The 12,265-nt window shown below is 38.0% G+C and overlaps 1 protein-coding gene across 1 annotated transcript in view; it reads right to left on the bottom strand.

The window, feature by feature from the left end:
- Positions 1 to 378: 378 nt before the first annotated feature.
- Positions 379 to 12,265, bottom strand: part of LOC126810111 (17-beta-hydroxysteroid dehydrogenase type 6) — a 43,708-nt gene continuing 31,821 nt past the window's right edge. The window contains exon 5 of the mRNA XM_050535091.1: positions 379 to 5,338. Coding sequence (XP_050391048.1) covers positions 4,963 to 5,338 — 376 coding nt within the window. The 3' untranslated portion in view covers positions 379 to 4,962. The remainder of the gene's footprint in view (positions 5,339 to 12,265) is intronic.

Below are 12,265 nucleotides of genomic sequence, written 5' to 3' on the forward strand. Positions count from 1 at the left end.
ACATCTTCATTACCCCAGTCGGAGCAGAACAGTAGGAAGTTAAACCAAACCCATTCCAATTCATTTCATTCGCTTGCACGTAGGGGTCTTTAGCAGTGGGAGGAAAATGGAGGAGGCGGAGAAAACTCACGAGGTTGGGCAGTGACCCTACTCCTTGTCATGTACAACTGGGGAATCGAAACCACGCCAGTTCACTCAATGACAGACCTTATGATACATCACGCACATGCTGCCAATTTGGATATAAGAGTAGGCCATAGTGCCACTGCCCGGACAAAATTTCCCTCATAACATGCCCGTCTTCATTAGCCCAATTCGAGAACAGTAGGACGTTAAACCACATTTCATTTGTTATTCTGACATAACAACACCAATAAAGAGAATATTTATTATTTTATTGACTTGTTCTACTTCTAAAATACATAATATAATAAACAATACCTTATATGGGAACAATTAGAAAAATAAAACATAAAAAAATAGTATACATGTATGTCTTAGAAAGTAAAAACAAAGTGCTAATGAAAAGCAATGACGTTAGATCTTGATATGACGGCCATAATCGTAGGTTTTAATAAAAACTTAAATAAAACCTGCAAGCATGACGTAACAAAAGACCGAGGGAGTACTAAATTTAGTGAACTCTGTCATTCAGGAAAAAATAAATTATTTAATTAATTTGATCTACAGGCGGTTAAAGGGATTAAATTTCTTACATTATCTTGTAATGTAGTATACTACAGAAGGGGCCAAGTATTGTGAAATGTTCGAGGACCAAATGTTTTCACCGAGTCAAAACAATATGGCGGGTAATATAGGATACCTTGTCCCAACTGAAGTTTTGTTATGTAAGTAACAATACGTGATTTGTATTTTTCGATTCAGTATCAAATTTCTCACGGCTTAACGCTGATATGTACTAAACAAAAACAGACGAATCAAATACCAAAGCTTGATAATCTCCCGGTTGGATTCAATCGGATTTAAAATAGGCCTATCAATTTGGTTCACGGCAAATAAAGATGGCGGCCGTATTGGTATATAGGTGCGCACCGACTCTTGAAGATAATGTAAGTAATTTTATTTTAATCCCTTGTTGGTTAACCCGTTTTTACAATGTGCGTATTTTTCCTTTTGAAAATGGACTTGTTCAATACTTTAAGTTTCATTTTTTTCCCTTAAACTGTATGTCGACAGTTGAACACATAAAAATAGATAAAAGCCACAAACTTGACACAAACTAAACTTGGGAGGTAAATTCTAACTGTACAAAACAACACAGAATTATAAATAATATTTTAAACAATTGTGATAGAGTAAAAAAACAATATTAGTGAACAATTATATGTGCATTTAGAGTTATAATTTACTCTTATCACACAATTAACAACAATTAAACATACATTATGCAATAGTAGATAAAGAGCTGGCAGTTCTCATTATATTAGTTCTATTAAAGATACATTAAAGGTATTTAATAATTTTCTATACACTCTTCATTAGTTTATTAAGATACATTATTGGAGGTTAGATAAAGAGCTGACAGTTCTCTCTAAATTAGTTTATTAAAGATACATTATGGAAGATTAAATAAAGAGCTGGCAGTTCTCGCTCTAATAGTTAAAAACTAGATAATGTAAATAGAACATGCCGAAAATTTCAGTCAAATTGATTCGCTCTGAACCGAGATATTAGCTTTTGAATTTTAGGCTAGCCTCGATCATCATTACTAAAGTCTCGATTATGAACTGTACGTTTAATTATTTTTCAAAAAATGTATTCCAATCTGTTAAATATCGCAGGCTAGCGATGACTTCGGGAATTGATTATGATCTGGATGAGTTAATTAATATCTAATTAATAATATAGATAACAGTTCAGGCCTAAAGAAAAGTCTGCAATAGGCAGATTTAGCTCTTGCATAATGTATGTTTAACTAGAATTACAAATAGGCTACTAAAATGGTACACTAGATGGATGGTATAAAAGGCGACCCTAGTCTAGAACCAATGTCACAGAATAATAATATGCGGCCAATTCTTAACAATATGAACAAATTATTTATTATGTCTGATAAATATATTCCTGGGTCTCACTGTCAACCGTCTCCATTAACCCAGACGGAGCAGGACAGTAGGGAGTTAAACCCCATTTTATTTCATTTCATTAACGCATGCGCGAGGCTACTAAACTTGGACAGTTCAGATTATAGGACATATCACCATAAATTAAACTTAATGATATTTCACTTTATGCAACTTGGTCCAGTTACTAACAATTAATATGAAAATCAATGTTTCCCGCGTGAAAAAGAACTATTTGATGCTATTACCGCCCTGGGAAAAGACATTTCTAAATCAGATTAAAGCGTGACATAGAAAGGTTAGTCATGTTATAGTTTACAATGTCGATGTTGCATTGGTAAATTGTAGGGAGCCATGGCGACTAAATTAGTAGGATGGAGGGGGGGGGGGTAATGCGTGCGCGTTACACCATAAGGTCTGTCATTGAGTTAAGTATCTCAGCTTGAGAAGAAGTGTTTCGAGAATTTTGAGAAGTTTATATTCTTCTTTCATTTTATAAAATGAACAGGTTTAATTAGTCTTTTGTGTTTAACAGACGTGAACCGGAGTAGGACCGCATTACAGAACAGTATACTAATTGTTGGATATGGTGGCTAGTTAGAGCAGAGATCTATTCTCGAAGCAGAGTAGACAGGCCGAAGCCCGAGCAAGAGACGAGTGTCTAGTCGTTTGGATGGGTAAAAAACAGAGGTCCCGTGTACACGTAAGAATTCAAAATAGAGAGAGAGAGAGAAATGGGGTTTAACGTCCACTCGACACAAACTAGGTCATTTCGGGACTAACATATGGTTTAATTTTATTTACATAATTCGCTTGCGCGTAGGGGTCTTTAGAAGTGGGAGGAAACCGGAGGACCCGGAGAAAACCCACGAGGTTGAACAGGCGACCCTACTCCTTGTCACGTACAACCGGGGATTCGAAACCACACCAGTCGACTCAATGACAGACTTAATGATACAGCGCGCGCACGCTAACCATTCAGCCATCCACCCCCCCCCCCATTCAAAATAGAAGTTGTCCTTCGCGCCACTCTCCGGGCAAAATAACTTCGTCTTGATTAGTAAGACCTGGATAACATTTAATTTTATTTATTTTCTTGGTAAATTGCTACGATTTTCCAGATCATCCGTCAGCAGTCATTATCAATAATATACAATTCAGACAGAAAGATCGACGATATATACCGCGAGCATTATAAATTATGCAGAACAATTAATAGATTACATTTATTATGGTCAATAAAACCAAAGGACAGATTGCAAGCGATTATTTGTCGGCCCCGTATCCACGTTCCGGGGTTCTTCGAATATGTATCATGGCGTTTCATAACCGCGACTATTTCTACAGCAATAAGCCTACGGTAGTTAGGGCGTGGTTTATCAAGCGATAACAAAATGGCGTAGTGTTGCCCAATCTAATTAAACACAGATCATATTTGTTTTTTATTGTTCAAAATTTCGTTTTACTTGTTTTTACTACACTGGGATCTGGAAGAGTTGTTATATAACCTTTGTCCTGGATGATGTGAGGGATTAGCCAATAAAACGGTCTGTTACGGTGAGGTTTTGTGGGTAAACCACTAGAAACATCCCTGCTGATTCATTAATCAAATGTCTGACGTCATAGGGTCAAAATCGGTCGTATAACCTCCCAATACAACTGGTCAGATCTTCATGCAGTAGAGGCTATCGAAAGTATAAAAAAACCGAAACGAAATATAGATCTGTATTTTAATCGATTGGGAAAAGCAGGACTTATGGCGACAAATAATCACAAGTGTGTACTGGCCTTTAAGCTATTAATCCTAGCATTACATCATATTAGAGGCATATTAATAAATTGTCCTGAATAATTAACAACAAAAACAAACTGACAACAAAATAATATGATATTGACGAGAACACATAGAGAATGTGGTCTATATAACGAGAAAAATAATCAATTAACTTCCAATTCTCTCCAGTCGACACCCTGAACAGAGAGAGAGAGAGAGAGAGAGAGAGAGAGAAATGAGGTTTAACGTCCACTCGACACAAACTAGGTCATTTCGGGACTAACATATGGTTTAATTTTATTTCAATAATTCGCTTGCGCATAGGGGTCTTTAGCAGTGGGAGGAAACCGGAGGACCCAGAGAAAACCCACGAGGTTGGACAGGCGACCCTACTCCTTGTCACGTACAACCGGGGATTCGAAACCACGCCAGTCGACTCAATGACAGGCTTTATGATACAGCACGCGCACGCTAACCATTCAGCCATCCAACCCTCCGTTCTGAATCGAGAAATGTTTACTTTACCAACCGGTCGGGTTCGCTTGAAGCAAAATGTTTCTTTAGCTCACACAATCTCCATAGCAACAAGAAAATGTCATCACTTAGATGATATATTATTATTAATTGTTCTAAATATTTCTAATCTATAAATAATAAATCTAATTTTAAACATGTCAAATAAAACATATCGAATAAAACACTCTAATTAAAATTTAAAATTTAACATACAATAAAAGAAAAAAAAAACAACAACATTTTTTGGTCTTTCATCCTCATAGAGTTACAATCCATTGGTCACAATTTATAGGTTTTACCAATCAATGGACGCCTTACATCCTTACATAACACGTGGACATTCTTGCAGTTGAACAATTTCCGGTTATTCAACCAATCGCCTTGACGGATTTCATACAATCATTTTAAAAAATTGATTTAAATAGCTCATTAGTAGATATATCTGAACAATTGAATCAAAAGCGCCATCAATAATTCCAAGACAACGTAATGGCGTCGTATTAACAACATTTAATCAAAACGATGTCGACAATATGCGTTCAGCTCAATCAATTTAAAAATTTTGGCGGCCCCAGAAAAGATTTAATTCTACTTTTCCTTTTTACCATTCTCTTTGGAATCTCTTTCAGATTCTCGACGTTTTGATTGGACATCGCACTTCACTGAAATAGCTTTGAAATATTTATCTGTGACGGAAGTGGGTAAATATCCTATGAGCTCAGATCTTAGATACGTCATCCAGTAAGGTACGTAACGAAAATGTGGGTTCTTCGTCACCACTGCCTGAACCATCAAATCAGTGACCTCATGAACGTGAGGTCGTGCACGTTTCATCTGTTGTGTGATGTTCTGTAAGAAAGCGTCGAAGTACTCTTCACCATAATCGTTTTTGATATCTTTTGGTGTTTCAGCCCAGGATTTTCGGTTCATGTCGATTAGGTATTCTTCACTGGAGATTGGGGTCCTGAAACAAATAAAATGAAATGAAATGGGGTTTAACGTCCTACTGTTCTGCTCCGAACTGGGTAAATGAAGACGGGCTTACGCCATACAGTGAGCTATGAGGGAAATTTTGCTCGGACAGTAGTAAGGCGGCTTACTCTTATATCGAATTCCAACTGTCGAGGGATCTTTTACGTGCACGCCAATGTGTACACGGGACCCGCTAATTGGGGGCCTAGTTGGGGGCCGTGGCATTTTGGGCGTGCCTGTTAGGGGTAACCCACCGCACAAACTGTCTGGCAGTGGTCATTCATGATTTCTGTGGTGGTACTGAACAACTTCAAAGCAGTTTTAGGTGATACAGATTTCAGCTATTCTAGCCTAGCTGCGATCTGGAAATTAGATAACTCTTGTCAGGAATACTCCACCACTACAAATGTCTGGCAATTACATTGCTCTGTCAGGGGTACCCACCACTAGAAATGTCCGGCAGAGTGTTTTTGTAATACCTGAATATGTAAGGTACACTGCTGTACGATTTTCATGTGGTACACTTTTAAGCTAATCTACCCAGAATCACAACCCTCACAGCAACACCCACCGCCAGTTACCCGGCAGACTTACATTCTGATGATATCGGATATATGCATGCATTGATACCATATAGGAAAAAATTGGTACCCCCCCTCCCCGGGGTCCCGCTGTAATAGTTAGTTAGTTATGATCTTGTGTGTAAACATCTCTTTGCTGACAGACGCAGAAAGAGGGGGCGAGCGGAGACGAGTAGAAGAGACCGGCATATGGACTCACCCGAGTTCAGCCGCTGCCGTGACAGAGGCGCGGAATGGTTGTCTATTAATGTACCCTGTTCATGTTATTGTTTCCTGGTGTAGTTTAGTTCCTGTTTAATTTATGTCCCTGTTTAATTTATGTAGCTGTGTTACATTTATGTTCCTATATTCAAGACACTGATCTATGTTATCACTATGATAGTGTTACAAAGTTTTGTGTTTCTGGATCAAAGATATTTCTCATAAACAGTGTTTAGAAGTTGAGTAAATTCTTAATTCAAGTCTGAGAAACCTTTGTAAACTCGAGGACAGATACTTTAAAACGTGTGTCTAAATATCTCTAACGCACAATCCTTATAAGACACATGGAAATAGATTTCACTAAAAATTAGAACACAACTAATCATTATTTGTTTGATAACGATACCTGTATGTGTATTGAATCGTTGCATGTTAATAAAATTCAGAAGTAGTATATCCGTATAAGTGTCCTAATCTCTTACGCAGTTTGGAATATGCGTAAATGATTCCATTCAATAAACATTGTGAAATATTAAAACCGATAGACCATTACACCTTATTTAATTAAGTGTCGATGACAAATCAAAATCTCTCTTATATATTAATCAATGAAGATTATAATAATTACGGTTCAAATTTCAATCATATGACGTCATATTTTGTTTATCACCAATTTTATGAATGGAAATAAGACAACCTTATGACGTAAAATGAGGTCATCCTCGCTGATGGCGATTTAATACTTCCTTGCTATTTACATAAAAGGAAACACCCCCTAGGTTTAGTGTTCCGTATAGACTTAGAGTGAAGGGAAACTGAAGTGGGCAATATAACACGTGTTATGACTATTATTAGATAACATTTATCTTCTATACTGACCAATTGAAATTGATACGGATGTCATTTGTAATAATACAATTACTATGTGTCTTAAAGGGACAATCTTGATTATATATTGGAGAATAAAACTGTCTATTTGTGTGTGAAAAGGCTTTAGGAACATCTACCTTAGGGCCGAGCAACTAACTCAATATACGTGATACATTTTCAAACAACCTACACCTGTCAGTCTTCATCTGCAAACGGGGACCGGCGTCCCAAGCTGTATTATACGGTGTCCGGATAAAACCAGACTTTTATATTATAAAAATAACGTGTAGGTGAAAATTACCACAAACTGTTTTGACCTCTAAAGGAACGGAAATAGATTATCAGGTTACCCAACTAAAAAACTGACCCGAAATCTTAAAAGGCTTACGTGTCCGGATAAGCGGTTTTGAAGTTCATTTCCAATCGACTCATGGATGGCTGAATGGTTAGCACGTGCGTGCTGTATCATAAAGTCTGTCATTGAGTCAACTGGATGGTTTCGAATCCCCGGTTGTACGTGACACGGAGTAGGGTCGCCTGTCCAACTTCGTGGGTTTTCTCCGGGTCCTCCGGTTTCCTCCAACTGCTAAAGACCCCTACGCGCAAGCGAATTATGGAAATAAAATTGAACCATATGTTAGTCCCGAAATGACCTACTATGTGTCGAGTGGACGTTAAACCCCATTTCTCTCTCTCTCTCTCTTTCTCTCTCTCTCCCACCTAACTACCGTGGCCCCTGCTATGTCAGAAACCCGCCGCCAATTTGTTGTTCGTGAAAATGTATTGGCAGGATTATTTTATATCCGGTTGAATCCAAGCCGGGATACTATCTAGCTTTGGTATTTTGATTTGGTTTTCCTAATTAAATGTTAAAGATATACATTATGTCAGATTTCGATAAAAAGCAAACCATTCTTGTTATAATAGTTCTACTTCACCCATTTAATTATGTAAACGGGAATATCGGGACTAACATATGGTTGAATTTTATTTCTATAATTCGCTTGCGCGTAGGGATCTTTAGCAGTGGGAGGAAACTGGAGGACCCGGAGAAAAACCACGAGGTTGGACAGGCGACCCTCCTTGTCACGTACGACCAGATAATAGAAACCACACCAGATGACTAAATGACAGACATTATGATAAAACGCACACGCGCTATATATAACTATTCGGCGACCTGCAATAGACAGATTTAGCTCTTCAATAATGTAAGTTTAAATAATCATACTAGCGTGGAGTAAGCCGTGATCAATTGGATTTTGTTAGCGCAAAATGCAGACGGTGCATCGTTACTTTAAGCTTAGTGGTTGCCATCACTTTCTGTCGTCTGCGGTATCTCTTATTGTGAATGGTTTAGCGCGTTAACGTTAGATCGTAATGTCTGTCACTGAGTAAAATGGCGCGGTATTCATAGTGACAAGGAGCAGCGTCACCTGCCCAACCTTCGTGGATTTCCTCGAGATCAGTGTTTAAAGTTCAACCGCAATATCGAGATGACTCAATTCATGGAGATATATACACACCGGAGTACGTAATATCCTGGTAATTACCGACCCCTGTTCAAAAACTCGGTCATATATCTATTAAGGACGCTTGAACGTGACGCCAACGTGATAACGTACGGACCTCCGTTTTTCGAGTCACCCCAGCGACACTAGCGAGGAGAGTTTTGCACACTCATTGTCGGTTCCGCTTCTCCAATTCCAAGTATACGTGCAGGCCAACGTGTGTACGGATGGATCTAGGGAAATGAAATGAAATGGGGTTTAACGTCCTACTGTTCTTCTTCTAAACTGGGCTAATGAAGACAGACATACGCCATACAGTGTGCTATGAGGGAAATTTTGCCGGTGTCGTTTTTAAGTCCACGGGTGGTTCTCGTACATTATACTACTGTGCAGATACGTTCGGATAGGTTTCGATACGATCAACATGATAACTACGACTGACCTCAATATATGATAAAATCTGCTTGGATCACCACGATTACTCGACCACTAAATCAACGATTTCAATCGTAGCACGAATCGTGATAGTGGGAACCTAGCCTTAACCGTGATAAGATTGGCTTCTGGTATCCAATATTTAAGACAAAATGAAAATTTAAAAATTGGCACACATATCGCGTGCCAGAATGCTTTCGAAGCCATTTGTAATGAAGCCACTCGATGAACGAGGCTTAGCATACTACCGGTATAGACTGGAATAACCTGACGCCAAAGACTACCATTCAATTCGGACTCTTCGCGAATTTCGCCGAACATAACTGATTAGAAATTACAGTAAAACAGAAACGATCGAATGTAAATCAGTTTATATACATTCATATTACATTATTTTGTGTTGCTACCCATTTGTGGCAAATTTATACGTGCTAAAGAATAGAGATTTAGCTCCTTTATTTTGAGTTTATGAAAGTTAATGTAGTGGGCTAAATCTAATTAATAAGGCCAGCTCAATTTTTGTCAAGGTCGTTGAGATGTAAATAAGGTTAGGGCACCGTGATTGTTGGTGAGATTGTAATTTAGGATTAGGGTAAGCATTGGGGCTAAGGTTGGGGTTGGGATTAGCGCTATAGCCCTGTTTACACCTCATGACCTATGGTGAAAAATTGAGCTGGCCTTATCATTTAGCACTAACCATGTTTAAAGGAGGTAAATCGCTAATATTTGGGACCTAGAAATTGACCCAAATGGGTAGCAACGCATATAATAATGTAATCTGATTGTATTTAAACTGATTTACATTCAATTGTTTCCGTTTTGACTCTACTTTCAAATCAGTTAGCTCCAGCGAAATACAGCAGGAGTCTGAACCGAATCGCTATTTCTAACGTCTGGTTATTCCAGTCTATTGTGCATGCTCTCATGGCGTCACCGTTTGACAGGAGTTGTGGAATATGTCCAGCCCTCGTTCTGTCTGGTCACTTGTTATAAGTGATGACGCTGAAACGCATTATGGTACACGATTCGTGTACCAATGGTAAAATGTTTATTTTCTCTTAAATATTGGATATCAGTAGCCTACCTTTTCCCGGTAAGATCACAACATCAATGTTGATTTGAATTAACAAATAATTCGTGTTTTCAACGTGTAAGACTTTGTATGATATTGAGTTAGAGACTTAGCTACTTTAAGATGTTAGTTCATGATGGGCGAATCTAGTTCGTCTATTAATAGCAATTTCTCTCTTTGACAAACTCGACCATATTTAAAGTAGAGATATTATTTTTAGTTTAACCCACGTGCTCGTTTAAGGAATGTTAACGGAATCAACTAAGACATTATTTGGTAGGCCTACACCCTTTTAGAAGTATTTGATAAAGTTGGTCATATTTTCTAAAGATTATTTATTTTCTGTCTTTTAAGCGTTGAGTTCATGTAAGTTGATGTTTAAGACGTTAGTTATGTTTTGAGAACAAACTACGGCACCTGGTATGGTATCGGTTACATGAGAGGCGTGTCCAAGAATTTGAGCAAGCTTGGCGTTCGGTTGGGGGTGGGGGGGTGGGGGGGTGAGGAACTACCCGCGAATTTGATAAATTCTGAGAGAGAGAGAGAGAGAGAGAGAGAGGGGGGGTTTAACGTCCACTCGACACAAACACATGGTTCAATTTTATTTCTATAATTCGCTTGCCCGTAGGGGTTTTTAGCAGTGGGAGGAAACAGAACGACCCGGAGAAAACCCACGCGGTTGGACAGACGACCCTACTCCTTGTCACGTACAACCGGGGATTCGTAACCACGCCAGTTGACTCAAAGACAGACTTTATGATACAGCACGCACGTGCTAATCATTCGGCCTTCCAACCTCCCGATAAATTTAGAATCTTTGAGAATTTTTGAGACAATATTTCTGCTGAGGATTAGAGTGGGGTCAATCTGAGCTAACATTTCATTTTCGTACGTTATTCCCATGAATGCACCTTCTTTAAGGATACTTGGTTTAAACAATATTTTATTAAATATAATTTCACATAATCATAAAATTATACAGTCTTAAGGATACGAAAACAAGCAATATGAATAAGGATACTTCGACTTTAAAGGGCCAATCTCGATTATATTTTGGAGAAGAAAACAGCTTAATTTTGTGTTAAAAACCTCTACCGTAGGACCGAGCAACTTACTAAATATACGTGATACGTTTTCAGACAACTTAAATCCGCCAGTCTTTATCTGGAAATGGAGACCGGTGTCCCAGACTGTATTATACTGTCTGGATAAAGCCAGACTTTCATTTTATAAAAATAAAGTACAGGCGAAATTTACCTTTCGTTATCAAGTACAGCACGTACTGTATAAACCTCTAAAGGAACGATAATAGATTATCAGGTCACCCAACGACAAAATTAACCCGAAATCTTAAAAGGGTTACGTGTCCGGATAAGCGGTTTTGACGTTCACGACCAAACGACTCAATGATTTGAGTTGAAATTATGAGATAAGGTAAATACACCATTCCTCTATATTTTGGCGCTTGAATTTCATACTTACACGGACTTTTATTTCGGAGACTTTGTTAAAATCGGGATGGTCCCTTTAAAACGAACGATTTAAAAGACATCCTCGACCCTGAGCCAATTGCACAATTAAACATTGATCGTTGTGTTTACCATCTATTAACATTCTGCACACGAACAGCTTAAATCATTTAACGAATCCATTAACCTTAATTTGGCTAGGTAAGTGTGTTTTTAGGATAAGTGCCAATTTAATTTGAAGAACGGTTCTCAAGAGGACCATTCATCCCAACCAAGCGCTCGATACTATACATAGGTTTATACTTAAAACATTCCCCAGTTTAAAGAGTAATTAAAATACCTGTAAATTGTTTTAAACGGTATTTAGTATAATTGAATTCTAAAACATTAAATAAACATTATGCAAGGGCTAAATCTACCTACTGCATGTCTTTCATTAGGTCTGAAATGATATCTAAATTATTAATTAGACATTTTTTTAACTTATCCAGACCATAATCAACTCTCGGTGGCATAGCTAGGGTTAGGGTTAGCTGCGATGTTTATTGTATTACGTTCCGATTTGCTGTTCGACTTCTATTCATAATTATGATATGTTATCTAAATTATTAGACATTAATTCACTTATCCAACCCATAATCACCTCTCGATGGCATCGCTAGCCTGCGATTTTTATTGGATTAGGTTCGACTTCCATTCATAATTAAATCATGAAATGGATAATCGAGACTATATTTTTTATCCTACCGACTTTAGTAATGATGATCGAGGCTAGCGCCA

Source organism: Patella vulgata, chromosome 2, assembly GCF_932274485.2.
Source record: "Patella vulgata chromosome 2, xgPatVulg1.2, whole genome shotgun sequence".
NCBI lineage: Eukaryota > Metazoa > Mollusca > Gastropoda > Patellidae > Patella > Patella vulgata.